The 26,552-nt window shown below is 41.5% G+C and overlaps 1 protein-coding gene across 1 annotated transcript in view; it reads left to right on the forward strand.

Annotated features, from left to right (window-relative positions):
• LOC126455636 (MORN repeat-containing protein 3-like) overlaps positions 1-26,552 on the forward strand; it is an 84,336-nt gene that overhangs the window by 20,624 nt on the left and 37,160 nt on the right. The window contains exon 4 of the mRNA XM_050091404.1: positions 670-829. Coding sequence (XP_049947361.1) covers positions 670-829 — 160 coding nt within the window. The remainder of the gene's footprint in view (positions 1-669; positions 830-26,552) is intronic.

Raw genomic sequence — 26,552 nt, forward strand, 5'->3', positions numbered from 1 at the left:
GGCTTCCATGGTACTAGAGGGAGTTGCAGATGGTAAAATCTGTAGAGAAACACAGAGATTGGAATACACCCAGGAAATAATTGAGGACAATGACTGCATGACCTACTCTGAGGTGAAGAGTTTGATACAAGAGAGGATTTCCTGGTGGGCCACATCAAACCAGTCAGAACAATGATGACCCAAAAAGAAAATAAAACAAAATAGTAATATGCCTTACAGTCTTCGTTAGTAATATAACCAAACTAATATTATTGATTGTTAGGTGTTAGTATATCTTATATTTTATATTTATGATTGTTGCTTTTCTCTATTACCAAGCAGGGTGGTGGAGTGGTTAGCACACTGAACTCGCATTTGGGAGGACAACTGATCAAATCTTTGTTCACCATCCAGATTTAGGTTTTCTGTGATTTTCCTAAATTGTCTGAGGTAAATGCTGCCAGAATAGTTCCTGTAAAGAGGCACAACCAGTTTCCTTTCAGGAACAGTGGCAGAAGTAGTGAAAATAGTAATAGTGAAATAATTTTTGCCTTCAGATTGAAGGATGTAAAGCACAGTACTCATAAGGAATCAGAGTAATAATTACAGTTAACTAATGAAAGTAACTCTCTGGAAATTTTTGGTGATAATGCATAAATATTATAATATATTGTAAGTTGCTGGTTGCAGGGTCAGGGAATAAGTTATTATGCTGATGGGAGCTATTATGATGGTGCTTGGTTAGACAACAAACGCCATGGCCATGGGCGTATGTGGTTTGCCGATGGAACATTCTATGAAGGCGAATGGAAAAATGACCAATTTCATGGCCTTGGACTTTATGCCTATGGTAATTACATTTTGTTCTCTTTGATGATGTTTTATAAAGCTCCAAACATAATAAATTAACTAGATGAATCTTACATTTTTTAACTTCTATAATAAAACAATGTAACAAAACATTTTCCTTTACCAGAAAACTGGCACACTGAATCCAGAGAAATCTGCTTAGACAGTGACGTAGTTGGTAACTTACCAACCTGGTTCATATGGCTCTGTCTCATAAGTTTCCTAGAATTTCTAATTTATTCTTCTTCTTGTGGTTGATGATGGTGGTGAGCTGTTATTAAATGATTGATAAACAATTTAGTTTTAATTTCTCTTCACATTTATTGACACACAGTTTAGTTTGATGATCAGATTCGTTGACTACAGGGCATCTACGGTATATCGTAGTGCAGTTCAGTAAGCTACTCAAATTGAGAGAATGTTCAAAATGTTCACAAGTGGCAGAAATCAACAAAACAACTGTAATGTATTTTGTAGGGGAGTTCTGGTAGAATATATGTCCTATATATCAGTAGCATTGAGTCATCAACAGATACACGCAAAAAAAGAAAGAAAAGTGTTAGCTTACGGAGTAATACTCTTCGAACTAAAGTACAAATATGCACAGAAAAGACACACACACACACACACACACACACACACACACACACACACACACACCGTGCATACATATGCCTATGCCTCTACGTGGTACTGGCTGGACGCTGTGTTTTGGCAGGTGGACCATTGGTTTGGGAGTTGTGTCAGTGGGGTGGGTGGAAGGAGAGAGAGGAAGGGGACAGGAAGAGGGGTTGGGGATGGGTGGCTAGTAGCTTGGAGGGAGGCAGCCAGTGTACTGGCAAGGAATGTGGGAGGAAGAGGTGGCAGATGTATGGGGTAGGTATGTGATGCACAGATATCGGAGCTGGTGGGGAGTGGTGCACATTGGGAAGGAAATTAGGAGGGGGTGATAGGATGGAGGGAGGGGAACCTGTTGGGTGGAGGGTGTTTGGATAGTGGGTTACTGGAGATCAAAGCCAGTATAGTTACAGGACTGAAGGATGTGTTGCAAGGATAATTTCCACCTGCATAATTCACAGAAGCTAATGGGGGTGGGAAGGATCCAGAGGGACTGGATTGTGAAGCAGTCATTGAAATTGAGCGTGTTGTGGCACTGGGTGGTGAACTTTGTTCTTGACAACAGTTTAGTGTGATCATTAATTCTAGTGGACAGCTGGTTGGTAGTCATATTGAAATAACATGCTGTATAGTGTTTGCTACAGAGCTGGTACATGTCTTGGCTGCTTTAATAGGTGGCCCGATCTCACAAAGGCCGTCACAGATAGGTACTACCCCCAAACCTAGTCACACCCTCTATGCTCCCATCACCAACAAGAATCAGCTACAAAGGAGTGTCCCCCTTATCACCCAATACCACCCCGGACTGGAACAACTGAACCATATCCTTTGTCACGACTATGGTTATCTACCATCATGTTCTGAAATGAGGGACATCCTACCCAAGATTCTTCCCACCCCTCCTAAAGTGGTGTTCTATTGTGGACAACGACAAACCACAAGCCCCATGCTTCAGTGCCCTATGTGCTACAGTAAATTTGTATTTTCTGACTCGAGAATAAAAAATTGCCCACCCAACCTGCACAGCTTCTTAGTCCATCTCTGTGCCACTATTCCCCACTCCAATTCACTTCCCCACATCACCTTTAGTGTACAACATTCACCACCAGCTCTGACACCTGTGCATTGCGTGCCTATCCCATGCCACTGCTCTCCCTCCCTACTCATTCCTAGCATGCAAGTGTGAATATGCATGTGCAAGTTTGTCTGTGTGTGTATGTGTATGTTTGTTTTCTGCATATATTTGTAGTCTACCTTGAGAAAGGATTACTCCAAAAGCTGACAGGTTTCCTTTCTTTTATGTGTGTGCCTTTCAAAGATTTAAAAATGTCACTGCTTTTTGGTGAGTGGCCTCCTTTGCTCTCGAAGTATGTACATGTTATGAGATTCACTATGACAGACATGCATATAGATGCATATGTAGCCTACTGCACACTGATTGACTCACATAGATGTTTGCATTTTGACTGCCAAATGTGAATTGACTGGCCACACTGCTTATTTATAGACATGCATATTAAGAAGGTTACAAACTGGTAAAATACTAAGCAATTCCATTTTAGATATTAACACAAATGACAGGAAAATTAAAAGAGACAAAGATACAATTTTCAGTGAAGTTTGCTTAACTACTAGCTACATAATTAGAAAATGATTAGTACAGTTTAATCTGAAAGAGTTTCCAAAGTTCACCCAAATTAACAAACTAACTGATAATTTAATTAAAGGTATATATTTTTGGAAACATAAAAATCATTGTTATATAACTGTGGTTCTGGTTAAGGAAGAATATCAATTTAAAATTCTAGAAAATGAAAATTTTGAATACAATTAGCTTGTAAAATATTACATTTTCAGGAAAATACTATGTTTGGTGAAAAGAGAAGAATGAGGGCTTTTATATGAGCTGTGTCAATCTTAAAACAAACAATTTCTGGTATCATTGAGTTGTATCTGCCTGTTTACTGTTTTTTGATTTACCCTCTGCCATGCACTGTGCAGTGGTTTGCAGAGCAGGGACATGGATGTAGATGTAGTTGTGTCTTCCCCACACCACACTGCTAAAGGGACATGGATGAAGAGCTTTCATCAAAACAGATATTGTCTTTGTATGACCAAGGCTGTTTACCACAGAGTTATGTCACATTCACAGTGTCTGGGGACACCTACCTTGCCAATAGGCAGCGTGCTTGTCACAACAGAGAGCGCTGTCATCAGGGCACTATTTTCCTATGCTACACCACATGCCCTAGCAGCACCATCTGGTATCCATCTGTGCCTGACTATTTAGGCTACTGCTGGACCATGCTAAGATGGTTTGGCCCTATGCCTTAAGTTGGCGGTAGCAGAAGTTCACTTCCAGTACTACAAATCGGCAGTACCAGCAGTTTCTTCTCAATACGCCACATTGGCAGACCTGGCCCATTCCATCCTGGTCAACACCAGCAGCACATCAGCTGTCACACGCCAGCAGCACCAGCCCAATAATGTCCCAAGTCTTCATGCCATCGCCTTCTGGCGATTCATTGTATAGGCACATCACAGACATGTCACAGGAGAGATATTTCTGTTGTATGTAGTTGTGTGAATATTCATCCAAGGACATTGCAATTGAATTTCATATTGTCAATAAAGTTCCTCTTTTAAAAGTATCCTTGATCACTTCTCAGAATGAGAGTTCTTTATTGGTGATGAGGATTTTTTTTTTTCTGTATAGTGCTTTAGTGCCCATTGGATTGTTGTCGTTTTCTCCTCCTTTTGTACTTCATACACTATTGACCAGAGTTTGTCTGCGTGTGTGTTAAAGTACATTGTTAGTGTTGTGCTGTCTTCTCTTGTCGCCATTCTTCAATGGTGATACACTAAAACTGTGTTTTGATGTTATCGTCTCTCACAGGTATTGTATTTCAGTGTTCATTCAATCTGCATTTAGAGTTTTTCCATGTATCGGTTTGTTTATCAGAGCAGATTTTGTTTTTACATTGTTCATGGTGTGCTATTTAGTTTTGTTGGGGGCAGTGTTTTCCCGCATGTTCTGTTTCCTCAGTCAGTGGGCAGTTTTATTTGCATTAACAATACTTACACTTGGATATGGTTTTCATTCTAAGCAGCAAGTTTATTAGTTATTGTTGTCTTTTCTGCATAGTTCAGGTGTTTCGTTAATGTGTATACAACAGTACTGCTGCTGGTCTAAGTTGTTTTCAGTGTTGCAAGATTTAAGCTTTCATTTGCTGGCAGTGTTCTCACGCCAAGTTTACATTTTTAAGTGTATCACAATGTCTGTCTCATCATCAGAGCAGCTATTGCCTCAATTCATTCACTTGCAGGAGCAGCAAATCTGGTAGTTGTTACAGGGCATAACTCAGCTCTCTCAGGTTTTGGCTAATGTAGCCACATTTCGGCATGATGCAGACTGCTTCCGCATCTGTGCCACTTTTTCTTGTATTCAGTGGTCAGAAAAAGTACTGTCAATAGTTGGAGTTGCATTCTATGGTGTATGGCATCAAATGTACACGACACATTGCTTGTTTTCTTGCTGGTGTGGTTGCAGAAATTTTTGTTTATATTGCCAGTTTTCCCCCACCTTGTGCCTGGAGAGCTTAGACTATGATTTGTTAATGGAACAGTTAAGAGTGCATTTTCATTGTATTAGTAGCATCTGGCCCAGAAATACACATGCCATATCCTCAGTAAGTGTCGAATAGTCTTTTTCACAGTGTTTTAAGTGAGCTTGTTCATGAACAGAGTGAGACAGGCATCCCTAAGTTTTGTGTGTGGCAAGCCAGCCCCCATTCAGTCCAGTTGTTTACAAGGTTGTTGTTGTGCCATGCTGCATTATGTGTCTTGTTCTCAGAGTTGTACAGCAGCAGTTCCGCCGCTCTCAGTCCAGTCTTTGTGACACCATCAGATACTGCCTCTTTCATCTTTGGTGTCAGTCTTGTCAGCACTGGACGTGTTACAGCTTGTTGGTATCACTCTTTTTGGGCCATCCTTATCATGGGTCCCTAGTGTTGTTATCAAGTCTGTCTTTGGTGACATCAGCCTTGCTGTCAGACCGCACGTCGCCTCCCCTGTCCCGACTGACTCTCCTGTCATCGCCAAGTCTGTCTGCAATGACGTTAGTCTTGTTGTCAGTTTGCCCTTCCTTGGCCCTGTCCAGACCAGTCCTTGTGTTGTTGACCATCCTGTTGGTGCCGCTGCCAGCTATCTCGTCTGTTCTACCATCAGTGGCCCTGTCCCAACCAGCTGTACTGTCAACGCCAAGTCTGTCTGTGATGACGCCAGTCCTGTTGTTCATCCGTCTATCACCAGCCTTGTCCCAGCTGACTCTCGTGCTGTCACTGACCTTGTTCTGGCCAGCAGCTGTCTGGGATATTGTATGTCCGTTCTTCAGTCTTCTCGCCATCGGCCTGCTTGGGCTGGGGCTTCCATCCCTGTCAACGCCTACTCCAGCTGTCTTGTCAGTAAGTTCAACACAGGCTCTGGTGCAGCCAGTTCTCTTGCCACCGCCATTGTCCCTGGAGCCAGCCCAGACATCCAATACTTCTATTTCTTTGGAAATACACAGTTATTCTATCGGTTATTTCCATTGAAGTACATATAATGCATTGTGAATTATCTAAATCTACATCATATGCCATAAGCCTCCTAATGATGTGCAGCGGAGGTTACTTTGTGTACCATTGAGTCCTTCAACCGTGTTCCACTTGTGAGTAGCGCATGGGAAAAATGATTGTTGGTAAGCCTCTGTATTGGCTCCAATTTATCAAATTTCCCCGCATTGTCATTACTTGAGACATATAAGTAATAAGTCGTCCAACTCTTCCTGGAAAGTGCTCTCTCATAATTGGGCCATCCTTATCATTGGTCCCTGGTGTTATTATCAAGTCTGTCTGTGGTGACATCAGCCTTGCTGTCAGACCGCATGTCGCCTCCCCTGTCTTGACTGACTCTCCTGTCATTGCATCGCTGTGATGCACAATGCATCTTTTGTAACTTTTGCCAATGGAGTCTGTTGAACATCTCCGTAACACTCTCGTGCTGACTAAACGATCCCGTGACAAAATGTGCTGCTCTTCATTTGATCTTCTCTGTCTCCTCTATCAGTTCTATCTGGTAGGGATCCCAGATAGATGAACAACACACAAGAATTGGTCAAACAAGTGCCTTATAAGCCGCTTCCTTCATTTTTTTCCCTTAAGATTCTTCCTATGAATCTGGGTCTGGCTTCTGCTTTTCCCAGTATTTGTTTTATGGGGTCATTCTACTTAAGGTTGCTTGGGATAGTTACTCGTAGATATTTTATGGCAGTTACTGTTTCCAGCAATTTGTCATCAATAGTGTAGTTATACAGTAGTGGACTTATTTTCCTATGTGTGTGCAACATGTTACATTTATTTACATTCTGGGTCAACTGCCAGAGAGGCTGCACCATTCAACAATTATCTGGTGGTTATTCTGCAAATCCTTACTAACCTCTGGTGTTGCTACTTAGTTATAGACAACTGCATCAGCTGCAAACAGCCTTAGAGAGCATCTGATGTTTTATACTTCCTTGGGGTACTCTGTAAATTAGCTTTACATCTGTCAGTTTTGTTCTGTTAAGAGCAACTTGTTGAGTTATGTCTGCAAGGAAGTATTGAAGCCAGTCACAAATCTGCTCTGATACTCAATAAGATCACATTTTTTCCCCTAAATGGCAGTGCGGGACGTTGTCAAATGCCTTCCTGAAGTCAAGAAGCACAACATCAACATTCTTATCATGGAGGAACCGCACAGAATGAGTTTCTCAGGATATGGAATCCATGTTGATTTTTATAGAGGTGATTTTCCTCCTCCAAGAATGTCATAATTCTTGAGAATGAAATGCGTTCCAAAACTCTACAACAGATTGACGTCAGTGATATAGGACTATAATTGTGTGCATCTGTCCTACAACCCTTCTTAAAAATGGGAATGACCTGAGATTTCTGTCAGTCACTAGGCATCCTTCATTGCTTAAATGATCTATGATAAATTACTACTAGAAGGGGAGTAAGTTCTTTCGCATAATCTTTGTAGATTCTTATAGGTATCTCATCTGCTCCTGACGCCTTTCCACTGCTAAGCGATTGTAGTTGTTTTTCTATTCTCAATATCTGCCATTTTGATGTTTGTGCAATTGTTGAAAGGAGGGACCATGCTACAGTCTTCCACAGTCAAACAAGTTTGCTGAGATATTCAGTGATGCAGCAGATAATTTGCCATGGATACTGATGCTGCAAGGAAGGGGACATTTTATGCAGAATGTGTGACAGCTTAACAGCTGGTATTGTTGTTATTGATTGGTGTTATCTGGACAGAGGTTTGGTGATGGTCAACATCAAGGAAGTTGACTTTGGACTTGGAAAAGGTCCAGGTGAATATGAGTTAGGAAAAAAAGTTAAATTGTTGTAATAAGGAGTTCTCCTTCACCATGAGTCTTGACCACAAAGATGTCATTAATAAATCTGTATCAGGGAGCCCAGCATCTGGGTCTTGAGGAATGCCTCTTCCATTGTGACCTTGGAAAAGGTTAGCATAAGAAGAGGCCATTCTGGTTCCTATGTGTGGTTACGTGGCTGTGTGTATGTGGACTGTTTGTATAAAGTGAAGTAACATTGATGGTGACAATAATGGAGAGGGGTGAAAATGGATTTGATACATTCCAGGAATCACTGGTGTCTTATTTGTAGGATGAGAAGCTCTGTGTGATGGATACACATGGTATCTCAGCTCATGAAAATTTCCTCTCCAAATGGCCCCACCGTTGTTGCCCCTTTTACGGATGTGTGTGTGTGTGTGTGTGTGTGTGTGTGTGTGTGTGTGTGTGTGTGTGTGTGTGTGTGTACATGCACGTTTGTGGAGGGGGGCAGGCATTCATACACTTAATCAAGTTTAGAGAGACAGCATAAGCCTGAAAAATATTGCAATTTATGATTTGTTACATATGTTTTGTGCCACCTGTCAAATCATCTACTGCTGACTGGTTGCCTTATTTTTATTTGTTGTTGCAAGTAAGGTATAGCTTCTTTTAAGTCAGTCCAGTTTTCCTTACTCACAGCTCACTTTGTAAGACTGTTCCCTCTCTCTGTCCCATTGTAACATACTGAATGAATGTTTCAATACCTGGCTGAGGACTGCACACTTCTACACATTTGTATATGGATTTAATATCACTGGATAGACACCTTAACACATTTGCCTGTGGTAATTAGCATACTGTATGTGAGAATGTGTCCACAGCTCGTGGTTTTGCAGTAGTGTTCTTGCTTCCCACATACGGAGTCTCGGGTTCGATTCCTAGCGGGGTCAGGAATTTTCTGTGCCTCGAAAAGACTGGGTGTTGTTATGTTGTGTTCATCATCATCATTCATCCCCATTATGGTTGCAGGAAATCAATGGCAAACAACCTCTGCTAGGACCTTGCCTAGTACGGCAGTGCGGGTCGTGAGAATGTAAGTGTAATTAAGTGCAAAACCGAATTTTGAGGGCATGGATGATGTCAGTTTCTTGACTCATGGGTGGAGTTCCACACAAACAACGTCCTACTTAGATCATGATAGGAGCCACTGCCTATCAGGCAGTAATGAAATGCTGAAATACAGAAGGTTATCTGCCCATGGAAAACAGGTTGCACTGCTGTGCTACTCTTGTCAGCTTTTATGAACAAATCTTCTATGTCAAGCAATTTCTTATTCATATTTTTAATGATACTAAGCTCCTGGGTATTAGTACTGTTCATGCCTAACACTTTATGTAAAGCTCTGCTCACTTTCAGAGCTACTCCAGTTTCCTCATTTTTGATTAAATTGGCAGAATTATTTACTTAATATCTTTCTCGATTAAATGGTTCCTTAAGTTGTCCTGAAGTCTTTACTCCAATAAATCTACCACCTCCTCGTCAATTTGTAAATTTACATGCAGGTATTTGTCATGGAAAATATAGCCTGACCTTCAGACTTGACTACATGATTATTGTCAGAAATCCTGACAAGTTTCTTGTAGTGTGTAACACTACACTTGTTTGCCGCGTTTTTGACACTAGTATACACTTCACTTTCCACTAACATGTACTGTGTTGCACTTAATTCATTTTTATTTTGAAAATATAACTCATTTAAAAGGTCTTTAAGTAGTTGCTTGTGCTTGTGTGCACCTAGATTTCCTCTTTCATCCCACTTACTTCCACTGCCTGTTGATGTGATGTGCAATACAAGGAGTCTGTATTTTTGTATACTTTGGGATGATGCCAAGTTGTAGGCAGTCACGGTTAAGCTTGATCTTCATGGTGACCCACATTGGTTTCTACTTCAGTCTTAAATATTTGTGTTCAATTCATAAGGCCTGGCTAGGGCCAAATTTAGCAAGCACAGGCATCACCTGTGAGGGAACAGTGACCATCAGAAATTAAAACTGTAGAGTAGCCATGAGTTGTATGTAACTTCCTTTTGTTTACATGTTTCATTCAGCAGACTTGAGAATCTCTAGAACTGTGGAAATACAGTTACACACCTCCATAAAATGAAATAAAAAAACAGATCCAACATACAATATGATAGCTTACATTAAATAGTCAAGTGTGCTCCTCTTAGCTAGGCACCCCAAGTGACAGCTGGTGTTCCTTTGGGCCTTAAACTAGCCTTGTCTGCCTTGGTATTTTTCTCAATACTTTTGGAGCTACAATACTTCTGCAGTTAGAGGGTTGATTTACCACTGATGGTTCAGTCATAAAAGTCTTATGAAATCAGGTTTCATACATAGGTACTAACACATCCATGAACATTGCAGTGCTAGCAGAGGTAGAGGCACACGTTGTAGGACCAAAAGCAAAAGTGGTGGACATGGTACCAGCAGTAAATAGGGACAGCTGATTGCCAGTAGTACCTTTTGACAGAATACTCACAGACACAATGTTTAAAAATGGTGACACTTCATTTTCAAGTAGTCCTTTTGATTACTGGATGAAACTTATAAATGCTTTTCCTTTTGCAGCTATGCAGACCAAACATCCCTGTCAGTTTTTGTGTAAAATTTCCACATAATTGACCATTTTGGCATTTTGATCCAGGTACAATATTCTTTGTTAAGTAAACACGGCCAGAAAACTGTTACTATCGTTCTGATGTTTGCTTTTTATTTAGTGCCAGTAAGTAATTTTTAGTTATGTTTCATGGCTATGTTTATGAATAATGTCTTTACTTAATAAAGAACATTGTGCCGGGATGAAAATGCCAAAATGCTCTGTTGTCTGCAAATTTTACACAAAAAATGACAGATGTCATGGTCTGTAGAGTCTGCGAAAAGGAAATACATTTACATGATTCATCCAGTAACCCAAAGGATTACCTGAAAAGGAAGCAGTTCATAAACATTGTGACTGTGGGTGATCTGTCAGAAGGTGCTATTGGCAATCAAATTGCCCCATCCAATGCTGGCACCATGTCCACCTCTTCTGTTTCTGTCCCTAAAGTGTGTGCCTCTACCTTTGCTGGCACTGCTGTGTTCATGGATTTGGTAGGTACATCCAGTATGAAACGTTATTTCAAAATACTGTTATTCTTCTCCTGATGTTTGCATCTTATTTAGTGCCAATAAGTAATTTTTAGCTTAGTGATGAAATGTTCATACAGAGTGCGGTCAACAGTAATTATTTCCATTCAGAACTGAATGCACTGGGAGTCAGTAGAGTCTAATTGTCACTCCTAGGCTTCGAAAAGGGTGTGATCTTAGTTACAGATAGTTTACAGTGTTTACTGCACACAGGCTTAACTGTAAAACTGAAGTAACAGTGTGTGTATGTGGATAGTACTTATTCATACTCATGAGATACTATACCTGGTAATTTTCACAGGATGTGAATTGCAAACAAATTTGTGTGGATGGGTGTGAGTAGTATATACAAATCCAGTTATGTAATTTTCTATTCAAATTATTTACCTTCCACATAGGTGAATGGCTGAATATGTGTTTAAGAGCTAGATTCAAATGATTGTTAATTCATGGAGATCACCACACCTTCTGTGAATGGGTGTGAGTAGTACATACAAATCCAATTATGCAATTTTCTATTCAAAATATTTACCTTCCACATAAGTGAATGGCTGAATATGTGTTTAAGAGCTAGATTCAAATGACTGTTAATTCATGGTGATCACCACACCTTTTTAGTAAAATGCTATATGAACTGTTGCTAAGATGTGGTACTGTTTCATTTTACTTCATGTACTTCTAAGAGAACTTTATGCTCAAATTTCTAACCCTAATGATGTAGCAGCTTAATTAGTTATGTATTAATTGTACCTGCAACAGTTTAAACCATAGCATTATATAAATTAGATTTAAATGCTAAAAAGAAGAATTAATGTGTTCAGTACATAATTAAATGCACACTTATAGTGCTTATTTTAACAACTGGATGACCATCTGCAATCTTCTGGAAATCTTCTTGAAATACACAAGATGCTGCTTCAGTTGGTCCACATTTGGCCAGACATTCATGCCACTTGTAATTTCTAGCTTTCCTGGCATCATTATTATACTCGTCTGCTGCGAAATTGTATACAGACAAGTCTTCTTTTGAAGAAAATGGCCTTAGCTGCTATGTTTAGACAATACCTTACAGCTTCTATGTCAGATTCCAGTAAATGGCATTCTCCTGCTCGGACACACTCTTTCATATTTTTTGTATTTGCTTTTTATTTATTTATTATTATTATTATTTAGATTTTCTGTTTTCCTGTTTTCTTTTTAGTCATGGTCTTTCCTGCCTGTTGGCTTACTTTGGAGTGATTTTGAAAGCAATATCTGTGGCCGTATTCCTCTTTTCTAGGTACATGAAAAGCCTAGGTTAAACTCTGTATTTAATATTTCTCTGTAGAACCAATATTTTTCAGCAGTAAGCTGCTCTTAGCAAAATTTCTTATAGGCCTATAGTCCATGCATTATCTGTATGTTCAGATCTCCTGATAAGAACTGTCCCACAGTTCTCTTGTGGCAGGAATGCAATGGAACAGTAGGAAATGATTTTATATGGTCCTTATTCTCTCCCTTGCCTCATTGGATCTCCTTATACTTGGACAATGGTGAACTCTCTTGTTAGCAGTCAGAATCATGTTGCTGCTTTGTGTTTTCTCCTGTATGCATTGCACAAGTGTTCCTGATATCGTGTATGTGAGAAAAGTTTTGAGACTGATTTTTAATTTACCAAAGTTTTAATTTTTTTAAACAGCAATATTGTCCCCTTCAAGTAAGTCCTGCTTGCACACCATTAGTGCCCATGCTTTACCATGCTTCCAGACCTCTGGCATGGCCCTCCACATAGTAGTGGTTGGCATACCTACTGTGCTGCTGCCCAGCGACAGACAGTTTCTGCCAAAATGCAATGATTGGAGCTCTTGCACTGACTGGGCTTACTGCACATTATGTATTACCAAATACTATAATTTATTTGGATATTTTTTGTCAATAATTGATAGTTTTCATTGTCAAATACTATAATTTAATACACCTGAAAATGCGATTTTAAAATCTTGAAACCATTTGTGGTTTAAATAAATATTAGTATAACTGAAGCGGACCTCTCTAAATTAATTTCATGCCTCTCAGTTGCGGATGTTCCATATAGCAAATCTTGTTAAATCCTTTATGCATTACATCCCTACAGCCAAGAAAGCAAAACAGCATTGTTTTGATCTTTGATTTGCTCATTTGAGCTTTGAGGAGATGTCTCATTGTACCACTTCTCATTTGCCCACTTTGTTTCAGGATCATACTAAAAAAAATCCACAATTTATTGCCTGTGGTCACAAGCCTGAACCATTTGTGGTCATCGGCAACCCTCTGAAGAAGGTCAGCACACCTGTTTCTTCAGTTGTCCTTCTGCACATTTGTGAGGTTTTTTGGCATAATTTAGGCACAAGCCATTTGCATGTGCAAAACTTTGGTCAAAATTTGATGTACAGTGAAAGCGTTTAAGTTTAACAGGTCATCTATCATTCTATTGTTAAATGTTGGCCCCTTAAACATTCAACATTTTCAACGGTTTTAGAAGCTGGAGGTCTCCCTGAGTGAGGTTCATCTTCAATATGTTCTCGTCCTTCCAAAAATGATTTGTGCCTGTGGAAAACTTGTGCTCTTGATAAGGAGTGTTCCCCATAGGCCTGCTTCAACTTTTCGAAGGTCAAATTCGTGGATACTCCAAGTTTGACATGAAACTTGATGGCATAAGAGCACTCTAAATTCCACTGTTCCATTTTCATAACACACAACAAAAACAGAACTTAAGTGATGGTGCTCTCAAAAATCATCTGATGGCTGTATGGAGCTGAAACTTGGACTAAGCACCTGGAAAGTGTGAACACACTGGTCTACACAAGTAGATCAACACAGCATTGCCATATTGTTCACAGTGTTGTCAATCTGATTATTGTTCTCACACAGTTCATGCATTAACAGTGTTTCAGAAACACTCAAAACACACGTGAGCTTCACAATCATCTTTCAGGAAAACTGTGACGTGGCCTTGCTTTAGGTATCTCCATAATAAGTGAAGCTAAACACTGTCAATGCTTTTCTATATCTTTTATCATGTAGAATCCATGAATCATACTCCCACTTCAGTCTTGCTGATGGTCTCGCTACATTTTTTGGACATTTGGAAAAATTCTTATACTTCATTGTTCTGGCCTGCACTTCATTCTTAGCAGGCGATGTGTATGCAATTCCTGACTGACAATTCATTTTTATTATGTTCCTCCTCCGTTTGTCTGTGTTCTTTCTCCTTTTTCTTGTTTTCTTTTCCTTTTCAACTCCATTTCCTTTGTCAGACTGCCCAGATTCTTTATCATTATAATCACTTTGACTTACCTTTATGGGATGCTGAATTCCAGTCATTGTGGTGATTTTGATTTCTCTTGAAGTGATTTTCTGTCTAACAGAGAGTGAATACTAACATCAAGCTCTTCACAGTGATCCCTTCAAGAAACTAAACAAAATGTGACATGACAATGAAAACAATATGATCATGCCTGATGATGCTTACAAAGGACAGTCATTGTTGTGTCTAGCAGTTGTCCTCTCGCTGGTACTCACAGGGGAAATGTAGTAGTTTGAAATCAGGTGTATAAACTGTCCCGAGAGCTTACAGACAGACAAATGATTGAGCAGTGAGATCTGATGAGACATTTCCAGTTGACATTGCAAGACTTCTCATTAGCAACCTAGACAACATATACTTCTCTTTTGGTACAGAGGAAAATAGTGCAAAGTTCAGGAAAACAATATTATGCAAAACAAGGAAATAGTGGTCTGTGCTGGATTAAAACTTATTTCCAAATTTACTTCCCAAAATAAGGAGTTAGAAGAACACATTTTGCTGATCCCAAAACTGAGATGCACTTCCTCAAGACAAAAGAACACAAGTGCGAACACGTGTATCTTTCTTTCAAATTAACTCATGACCTTGAGATAAGCAGCACCTTATTCTTTCCAGGAGAAGAGATAGATATACCTTATTTTGACACAGCATAGAGCTGATTACACTGAGGACATATGTTAAAAAAGCTGAAAGTTGCGTTTTCGGAGATAAGTCCATGGATATCTTAGTACTGCTTTCAAGTAGCCATTTATATTTTCTGTGTACTTTTTTAATAGTATGAGATCAGTTTGGACACCACTTGGTGGCCTGTTCAATATCTGTGAATTGTAAATGATGCAATGTCTGATATTTTATCTAACTTTGCATATTTTTAGATTTATATCAAATGTTCATTTTCATTTATATGTTAACAAAACTTAATAATTTTTTGTCGAGCATATTACACTATATTTGTTTACAAATTATATACTGAAAAATTACAGGAATTGTTGCTGCTCACAGACAGGCACAACAAAAAGATGGCTAAACATTTAGGTTTTAAGCAAAAAGGCCATGTTCCAATGTAGAAAACGGGTGGATTCACACAAGCATAACTCTCACACACATGACTACTGCCTCCAGCCAGTGAGGCCAGACTACAGACTGCAACTGTGCCTGATGGGAGCAGCAATATGGTGAGGGTGGTGAGAGGAGGCATAGGGCAGGGAGGAGAAAGGATAGCTGAGTGGAGGTGGGGGAGGTTTAGTGCTGCTTACGGGAGCATGCAGGAATGTGTGTTGGGGTTGGAGTAAGGCTAATAGGTGCAATTGGGTGTTTTTTGGGGGGGGGGGGGGGGGTTACGTGGAGCGGGAAAGGAGAGAAATACAGAGCGGGAGCAAGACTAGTGGGTGCGTTGGTGGAATAGAAGGCAGTGTAGTGCTGGAGTTAAAGTAGAGAATGTGATAGATAGGTGAACGACAGGGCTTGGCTTCTCGTCTGGCTTCAGTCTTTGCTAGACTTGTCCTCCACCTATATGTACTCTCCCACGCTCCCACTTCTGACTATCACCACCCTCTTGTAGCCCAAAGTTGATTTATTAATTTTGAAGCAAGTTAATCATTTGGCCGGCTGGTCACATTTTCACAGCACCTGGCATACCGAGATAGTGACTCACTGCAGAGAGAGGTAGCAATGGTAGAATTTGAATAAACAGTTTTCATAAGCCGAATCTTTTATTCTGCTTCTTTGTTGTAAGTTATAGGCTTGTAGTTGATTCTGAAATGTAGCTTTTTATGCTGGTCCAGAGGATGCTTGGCTTCATTTTGTTAAATAATATGAACACTGGTGGACTTCGTGGTGTTGAACGCATATACAGCATTTTCAGTCATTTCTCTTCACAGTACAAATCATCGTCAACCTTGATGCTAACACAACACATACAACTTGTATTTCCTCCTCGCTTTTCAAACCTGTACTACTAACTACTCAAAAACAAAGACTTACCTCTAACAACATGTAGCAAAGAAAGTACTATCATATATCAATCTATTTGTGCAAACTCATCTTTGAAACATACATTTTAAAAATAAAGTACAAATAATTCTTTATCATTGCTTATCTTTCTAAGAAGTCCTTAATCATCATCATAATTACATTAAGTGTTTATAAATGTTCACATTTATATATTTTTGTATAGTTATATGGTAGTGGATTTCTCGGTTTTGAGTCTTCAACTTGGGAATCGGTCATTTCATATCATCCAAGATCGGATAGTACATTTATCTCACCATAACCAGTTTTATTACAGCTACCCCCTAAAAATTTTGAAAGCATAAAATGCGAGAAAAATTTTGATACAAAATAATAAAACTGGTAATGCCAACAAGATTTGGAGTAAAACAAATCAATATTCATAGGTTCTTCATTACATGATGTACAACATTTTTGGCAACCTTAGCATAATTATTTCATTCAAATGAGGAGAAGATCAGAATTTTCTTTACAGAGTTCTTTTCTCATAAATTTTCAAAACTACTACAAACTCGGACCTTTTACCTACTCTGCAGCTCTCAAATTACTACCAAATGTCATGTAAGATGAATGGACACAAAAAGATGGTGCACATAACAAATATTCCTCCTTGTGACTCTGTTTTTTAATATAAAACTACATTCATTGATTTTATCATAGTGGCATGACGGTAGAACCTGTATTTCATCAAAATGTCTGTAAGCATTTTGAGAAACGCAAAAATACTGTGATCAACAAATGTCTGTTAGTAACCACTACACAAAAACATTTTCTTTATACTCCTTTATATACCAACATTTATAAATCTGTCTTCAGTTAGAGAAGTATTATTGATTGGTAATGGCCTATGAACAAAACAAAACATTTTAGTCAACATAGAATTATTTAATTCAATAGGTAAAAAATCTACTCACCAAGCCATGGTAGAACATACACATAAAAGACTGTTGTTGTTGGCAAGCTTTCAGAGCCAGTGGCTTGTTCTTCAGGCAGAAGTGTTGAAGGGGAAGGAAGAAGGGTGAAGGAAAAGCACTGGAGAGGTCTAGGAAAAGGCGTAGGTTTTGGGAAGTCACCCAGAACCATGGGTCAGGGGAGGCTTACCATACGGGATGAGAAAGAAAGACTGATTGTTGGGGACTGCATCAGACAAAATTTGAAAACATGAGAGCTTAAAGGTGGAAGACAGGGTAATATCAAGACAGAAATTACTACTAAAACATCGTGCACAATAAGAGTGAAAAGCAAGTGCATTGCACGTAACAGAGGTGGTAGGGAGGTGGTGAAAAATACACTCCTGGAAATGGAAAAAAGAACACATTGACACCGGTGTGTCAGACCCACCATACTTGCTCCGGACACTGCGAGAGGGCTGTACAAGCAATGATCACACGCACGGCACAGCGGACACACCAGGAACCGCGGTGTTGGCCGTCGAATGGCGCTAGCTGCGCAGCATTTGTGCACCACCGCCATCAGTGTCAGCCAGTTTGCCGTGGCATACGGAGCTCCATCGCAGTCTTTAACACTGGTAGCATGCCGCGACAGCATGGACGTGAACCGTATGTGCAGTTGACGGACTTTGAGCGAGGGCGTATAGTGGGCATGCGGGAGGCCGGGTGGACGTACCGCCGAATTGCTCAACACGTGGGGCGTGAGGTCTCCACAGTACATCGATGTTGTCGCCAGTGGTCGGCGGAAGGTGCACGTGCCCGTCGACCTGGGACCGGACCGCAGCGACGCACGGATGCACGCCAAGACCGTAGGATCCTACGCAGTGCCGTAGGGGACCGCACCGCCACTTCCCAGCAAATTAGGGACACTGTTGCTCCTGGGGTATCGGCGAGGACCATTCGCAACCGTCTCCATGAAGCTGGGCTACGGTCCTGCACACTGTTAGGCCGTCTTCCGCTCATGCCCGAACATCGTGCAGCCCACCTCCAGTGGTGTCGCGACAGGCGTGAATGGAGGGACGAATGGAGACGTGTCGTCTTCAGCGATGAGAGTCGCTTCTGCCTTGGTGCCAATGATGGTCGTATGCGTGTTTGGCGCCGTGCAGGTGAGCGCCACAATCAGGACTGCATACGACCGAGGCACACAGGGCCAACACCCGGCATCATGGTGTGGGGAGCGATCTCCTACACTGGCCGTACACCACTGGTGATCGTCGAGGGGACACTGAATAGTGCACGGTACATCCAAACCGTCATCGAACCCATCGTTCTACCATTCCTAGACCGGCAAGGGAACTTGCTGTTCCAACAGGACAATGCACGTCCGCATGTATCCCGTGCCACCCAACGTGCTCTAGAAGGTGTAAGTCAACTACCCTGGCCAGCAAGATCTCCGGATCTGTCCCCCATTGAGCATGTTTGGGACTGGATGAAGCGTCGTCTCACGCGGTCTGCACGTCCAGCACGAATGCTGGTCCAACTGAGGCGCCAGGTGGAAATGGCATGGCAAGCCGTTCCACAGGACTACATCCAGCATCTCTACGATCGTCTCCATGGGAGAATAGCAGCCTGCATTGCTGCGAAAGGTGGATATACACTGTACTAGTGCCGACATTGTGCATGCTCTGTTGCCTGTGTCTATGTGCCTGTGGTTCTGTCAGTGTGATCATGTGATGTATCTGACCCCAGGAATATGTCAATAAAGTTTCCACTTCCTGGGACAATGAATTCACGGTGTTCTTATTTCAATTTCCAGGAGTGTAGATGGGAAAGACAATGAAAGATGTAGAAAACTAAAATGGAGTGAGCAAAGAGTAGTTACACTGAAAAAAAGCTGAGGTAGAAGAAATTAATGTAAATTAAGGCCAGGGGGGTGGCGAGAACCAAGGGCATTTTGTAGTGCTAGTTCCCACCCGCGGAGTTCTGAGAAACTGGTGTCTGGGGGCAGAATCCAGATGGCACATGTGGAAAACAGGTGCCGAGGTCATGAATGTCATGTTGTGGCACATGCTCTGCAACAGGATATTGTGAGTTGCCAGTATACACCCTCTGCCTATGCCCATTCATCCTAATTGATAATTTGATGGTAGTCATGCCAATGTAGAAGGTTGAACAGTGTTTACGTAACAGCTGGTATATGAAGTGTCGTTTCACAGGTGGCTCTCCCATTGATAGTATATATTTTGCCAGTTACAGGGTTATTATAGGTGATGGTAGGAGGATGCATAGGGCAAGTCTTGCAGCAGGGATGGTCACGGGGGTAGGAGCCGTAGGGTAGGGAGATGGGTGCAGGAGGAGCATAGGGTCTGACAAGAATATGGTGGAGATTGCATGGGCGACGGAAAGCTATTCTAAGTGTGGTGGGCAGAATGGATGTCAGACAGAATGGATTTCATTTCAGGACTTGATTTTAGGAAGTCATGGCCCTGTCGAAGTAGCTGATTGACACATTCCAGACCAGGATAATACCAAGTCACCAATGGTGTGCTGTGAAGCTGTTTTGTGGAGAGATCAGCAGTATCATGATTGGATGTGATAGCCTGGGATATCTGCTTTTTAACTAGGCTGTTGGGTAATTATGTGCAGTGAAGGCTGATGTGAGTACTGCTGTAAAGAGTCTGTATCCGAACAAATGCGTTTGCCTCAGATGCCAAGGCTGTGTGGGAGGGAACATTTGACATGGAAAGGATGGCAACTGTCAAAATGTAAGTACTGTTGTTTGTCGGTAGCTTTAACGTGGACGGAAGTGTGTAGCTGGTCTTCAGTGAGGACAAGATCAACATCGAGGAAAGCGGAATAGGACTATGTGAAATTTAATTCGGAGAAGGTATTCAGACATTCCAGGAATTTTAGCAGGTCAGCCTCACGATGAGTCCATATGGTAAAGATGTCATCAATGTATTGAAACCAGACCAGGGGCTGAAGACTTATGGATCCCAAGAAAGCCCCCTCCAAGTGATCAATGAAAAGGTTGGCATAGGAAGGAGCCATACTGGTTTCCATGGCCGTACCCCTGATCTGTTTGAATGTATGCCCCTCAAAGGTGAAGTAGTTGTTGGTAAGTATTAAGTTGATTAAGGTGAGTAGGAAGAATGTCATAGGTTTGGAATCAGGTGATCACTGGCTGAGGAAATGTTCAGCAGTAGACAGACCATGTATGTGGGGGATGTTGGTATAGAGGGAGGTGGCATCAATGGTGTTGATAAGCAAGGTGTGTGGTGGGAGTGGAACGGGTACGGTTTTCAGACAATCTAGGAAATGGTTGGATGTAAGTGGGGAGTCTTTGTACTGTGGGTTGCAGGTACTGATCAACTGAAGCAGATATACATTTGGTGGGTGCTTTGCAGCCAGCAACTATAGGACGGCCAGAATGATTGGGTTTGTGGATCTTAGGAAGAAGGTAAAAGCTAGGGGGTGTGTACTTTGCGTGGGGTGAGAAGTTCTATGCACTGAGGTGTTAGTCCTTGTGAGGGGCCTGAGGTTTTAAGGAGGGACTGCAGGTCAGTTTGAATCACAGGGATGGGATCTTGATGGCAGACACTGTATTTAGGGGTGTCAGACAGCTGTCATAGACCTTCCCTAACATACTCCTTTTGGTCAAGTACTACGATGGTAGATCCTTTGTCTGCTGGGAGGATAATGGTGAAGTCATCGGCTTTTAGGGAACATAGAGACTGGAGTTCTGCAGAGGACAGGTTAGGGTCTTGTTGTAGGGACCTGAGGAAGGATTGTGAAGCAATGCTGATTGTGCGGAAGTCTTGGAAGGCTTAGAAGGGATGATTTTGGAGTAATGATGGTGAGTCAGATGGGGATTGTGGCCTGAACTGTTGAAGACTGGTTTCAATGTTAGGTTTGCTGTTGGTATGGTTTTGGCATTGGGATGCAAAGTGATATTTCCAATGGATATTACGTGTAAAGGAAAGGAGGTCCCTCACAAAAGCAGCATGATCAAATGCAGGTTTAAGGCTGAAAGCAAGGCCCTTAGATAGTACAAATAATTCAGGAGGGGAGAATGCTTTAGATGACAGGTTAAGGACACTGTACTGTTGTGACAAACTTGGTTTGTAGGAGAAGAGTGGTGGCTGATTGTGTGGCGGTTTATGGAGCTGCAGAGGGGCAGGAAGGGGAATACCACTATTCAGGTAGTTTAGGAGAAGGTGGGATAGCGTTTTGAGATGAAGTCTGGCATGTTGTTGCAGTTTGAAGTTGGCTTGGCCGATGATACCTTTCAAGGAAACATGAGGAGCAGATAACTGCAGGATTTTGTTGAAGGAGGGAAGTGTGGCAGAGTGCAAATTTGCTGATGAGGCACATAGGTCACAGTTAAGCTGGCTAATATAACAATGGAAGCAGTCAATTATTGATAAAATTATTTAATTGGATTGATAAAAATCTACTCACTAAGCTGCGGCAGAACACACACATAAGACTGTTGTGTTTGGCAAGCTTTCGGAGCCAGTGGCTCTTTCTTCAGGCAGAAGAATAAATAATTTTATCAATAATTGATTGTTTTTGTTGTTATAGTAGCCCATGTGGCCATCATTCCTTCTTATTCAACCCTCTTGTCAGTCTTTGTTGTTGTCTGCCTTGTTCAAACTATCGTCTGTTTTCTACCTTATGTGCCAATCCATTCGTTTATTTATCTGTATCACTAAGATTAATGAACACATTGCTCTACATCTTTTCTAACACTGATTCCCGTGGTAGTAGATGGGTCCATTTTCATTTTTATTTGCATATAACAATTCCATTGTTATTAACAAATTTGCACACAACAATTTATAGTTCATTACACTACATGGCATTCTCCCGATCACCTTTCACTGATTTGTTTGCAAATTTGACAGCTATTTTCTTCTCCACCATCCACTTATCTTGTTTATTCGTAATTCTTCCATGTTTTTGTATGTTTGTTTTTCGGCAAACCATTCTGATTGACTTTTATTACCGTCTCTTACGTCACTTCAATTGCCAAGCTAATGGGGGAAAAAATTATAAAGTTTTTGAAACTTTGGGAAAACACTCTTAGGGGGTGAAGAAGTAAAAAACAGAAAAGTTCCCTCCCCTATCGGGGGAGCTTCCCCCTCCCCTACCTCTTAACGTAATTTATTTTCCTTTTTCCAAACGTAACGAAAAACGGTTCATTTAAAGAAGTTATCTATATGACAGAAAGTATTTCTCATGAAATTCTACTTGGAGAAGGTCAAATGCATGTTAAGTAAGGTAATTAGTTTACAAGTGCTAAAATTTGAAGGTGAAAGAAAGTGAAATTTCTTTCAAAACAGACTTTTATTTATAGGGAACAGTTTTGCTTTATAGTCTTTTACTTTTAGATTCATGCAACTTAAATTAGTGGATTGAAAATTAGTTTTCCTGAAAATTAAGAATTACTAGAAAACTAATCAGCAATTACTTTTGCTGTAATATATTTACAATCATACGTACAGCATGCAGACAATGAAAATACCACAATATCTATCAAATAAATTCTTGTAAATATTTTTTTTACATAACACCATCATCCAAATCTTCTGTGAAATCACTGTGAGGCACATAGGTCCATGACAGTTTTTGCATATTGTTGTGCAATCTAGGTCAGCCTTCATACATCAGCACTTTCTTCCACAGCCTTGAGTGCAGATGCATGAAATCAGTAGCAGTATTTTGTCTGGAGCAGGTGGTCATTTCAGGTAAATTGGGGAGAGGGATGAGTTTGATTTCCTTCAGCCCCCGTTTCTGGTATCCAAGTTGTTCTCCAGCCATAAACTCAGTAAGAGTGGAGGCGTCTTGCATCATTAGTGGGTGGTAAATGAGAGAGTATGACAGCATTGTTTGCCTTACCCACAAGTACATTATAACATTTAAATCAAATGGCATTTAAGTTATCATCAGGACTTTCTACTGTTTTTGTGTAGAGAGAGTGTATAAATTCCTCTCCTGCTTTTGCAATGGTATCAGGAGAGGAAGCAGGATTGTTGAATATCTGTGGAATATTATGAAGTTGGGGACACCGGTTGAATAGTTGGAAAGCTTGCAGCTTTCCTTTCCTTAACAAGGCTGAAGTGCTGTCACAACCACTTACTGCATGAAGAAACAGTATTGAATTCTTGCAGTTATGAACAAGTGAGGAGTTACACATATTTTTAAAACCGTAACACCTTGTGCTGATGCTATCTTTACCTTCCTTCATCAGGATTATGTCTGTGTCATCTGGAGCAAGAGCAATAAGTAGCACAAGAAGATCTACATCTTGACCCACTATAATCACTTGCTAGTAAAATTTTGAGGAATTTATTGCTTTTGCAACAATTTCAACACCTGAATCATCATCCGCAATCTTGGTTTTAGTACCAAAACTGTCTAGTTTTTGCACAAGCTGTATAATAAACATTTCCTTACCGCTGAGGTTACCTAGAAAGACAGACTGTGGTTCAACGCATAACGTCTTTGCATTAAAGAAAATTTCTTGTGATGTCCGCTTCATCGTTCACCTTTGGCGTTCAATAGTTTTTATGTTCAGAGAGCTTTCTGAATATCTGTAAAATACAACAGCAACATCATCTTTATAATATAGACTGTTAAGGTTTTATAAATGTCACCAAAAGTTCCATTCTCAGGCCACACGACGTGGTGGATAAGATACCCTCCACCTATAACAAAGAACTTTGATTCATTGTTGTCAATATTCCTTTCAGGTACTTGACTTAAGATTGTACAGTGACGATTTTTTTTCCCCCCCTCACCAATTCACTGCTGTCAAACAGAGACATTGGTACACTTGATAATTCGTATGTGAAGCAATCCTTTAAATCATCAGGTGAATGAAGTGTGCACAGTATTATCTGAAATAGCTAAGTTGTATCTACTTCAGTTATATTTTTTCAAGCCTAACAGTTGACACCCCCGTTCTCCTAACCATGCTGGATCACATAAGCTTCAGAGAACCAAATTTTGGCAAGACAGTAAGTGTTGTTCGAAGAGCTTCTTCACCAACAGACACAGCTTTGTAGCAGTTTACTTCCTGAGAAGCTACTAATTCAGATCCTAACGAATACATTTGCTCCTTATAAGCAAATGGAGTGTGTTGTTACAACCACAGCTGTAATCTTCTGTGAATTTTCTCATCAATTTCTATTGTCCCACTCCTCAGTTCGACATATTGATCACTCAAAACTGAATGTAAATTGCAGAACTGTTCCATAGCTTCACATATGAGATGGGCTATTGGTGGTATACCGAAAATCCATTGGTTCAACACACTATATGTGGAACCTCTTCCATGTGAAACACCTCCAACACTCTTCAGATTCTTCATAAGCATTTGTTGTATCGTCATGTTCGTCCATACTCCACACCGAACCGTGAAGAAGCTGTCCTTGGTGAATTTATCGAACTCCGTGGGTTTCATGGTTTGTTTCAGTTTTTCCATATCCTGGAGGTACAAATGACAAGCGTTAGTGTAAGGAACGTGTCCAGTTGCATGGAATATTGGGAGCATAGCTCTCACACAATCTATATGGAGCTCCCAATTCCCCATACGCTCTGCCTGGCTGAAATTCAGTTCCAAGATGACAAGCTGAATATATTGTATCCATAACTGGGAAGTTTTCCCTCTTTGCATAATATCATCCATTGTGTTGACAAATTTATTTTTCACCTTTTCAATCACTTGATCTTTTTCCAAATCACTGAAAGATGCACTGTTTCCACTCATATCAAAAATACAGTCTTTAATATGTTGCTTCTCCTCCTCCATGACTGCCATTTCCTCCAGCATCATGATGGAAAGGGCACACATGACTGCAGAGTGAAATATGCTCACTATTTTTATATACTTGAATTTAGCATATTTCGTGACAGTACTCACTGTTCCGTGGATGTTTATAAGATGATATTTGACTTTTTTGTGTTGGCTTCAGTCATCTAGTGAAAATACACTCCTGGAAATGGAAAAAAGAACACATTGACACCGGTGTGTCAGACCCACCATACTTGCTCCGGACACTGCGAGAGGGCTGTACAAGCAATGATCACACGCATGGCACAGCGGACACACCAGGAACCGCGGTGTTGGCCGTCGAATGGCGCTAGCTGCGCAGCATTTGTGCACCGCCGCCGTCAGTGTCAGCCAGTTTGCCGTGGCATACGGAGCTCCATCGCAGTCTTTAACACTGGTAGCATGCCGCGACAGTGTGGACGTGAACCATATGTGCAGTTGACGGACTTTGAGCGAGGGCGTATAGTGGGCATGCGGGAGGCCGGGTGGACGTACCACCGAATTGCTCAACACGTGCGGCGTGAGGTCTCCACAGTACATCGATGTTGTCGCCAGTGGTCGGTGGAAGGTGCACGTGCCCGTCGACCTGGGACCGGACCGCAGCGACGCACGGATGCACGCCAAGACCGTAGGATCCTACGCAGTGCCGTAGGGGACCGCACCACCACTTCCCAGCAAATTAGGGACACTGTTGCTCCTGGGGTATCGGCGAGGACCATTCGCAACCGTCTCCATGAAGCTGGGCTACGGTCCCGCACACCGTTAGGCCGTCTTCCGCTCACGCCCAAACATCATGCAGCCCGCCTCTAGTGGTGTCGCGACAGGCGTGAATGGAGGGACGAATGGAGACGTGTCGTCTTCAGCGATGAGAGTCGCTTCTGCCTTGGTGCCAATGATGGTCGTATGCGTGTTTGACGCCGTGCAGGTGAGCGCCACAATCAGGACTGCATACGACTGAGGCACACAGGGCCAACACCCGGCATCATGGTGTGGGGAGCGATCTCCTACACTGGCCGTACACCACTGGTGATCGTCGAGGGGACACTGAATAGTGCACGGTACATCCAAACCGTCATCGAACCCATCGTTCTACCATTCCTAGACCGGCAAGGGAACTTGCTGTTCCAACAGGACAATGCACGTCCGCATGTATCCCGTGCCACCTAACGTGCTCTAGAAGGTGTAAGTCAACTACCCTGGCCAGCAAGATCTCCGGATCTGTCCCCCATTGAGCATGTTTGGGACTGGATGAAGCGTCGTCTCACGCGGTCTGCACGTCCAGCACGAACGCTGGTCCAACTGAGGAGCCAGGTGGAAGTGGCATGGCAAGCCGTTCCACAGGACTACATCCAGATCTCTACGATCGTCTCCATGGGAGAATAGCAGCCTGCATTGCTGCGAAAGGTGGATATACACTGTACTAGTGCCGACATTGTGCATACTCTGTTGCCTGTGTCTATGTGCCTGTGGTTCT

The sequence above is a fragment of the Schistocerca serialis genome, chromosome 1, assembly GCF_023864345.2.
Source record: "Schistocerca serialis cubense isolate TAMUIC-IGC-003099 chromosome 1, iqSchSeri2.2, whole genome shotgun sequence".
Classification (NCBI taxonomy): Eukaryota; Metazoa; Arthropoda; class Insecta; order Orthoptera; family Acrididae; genus Schistocerca; species Schistocerca serialis.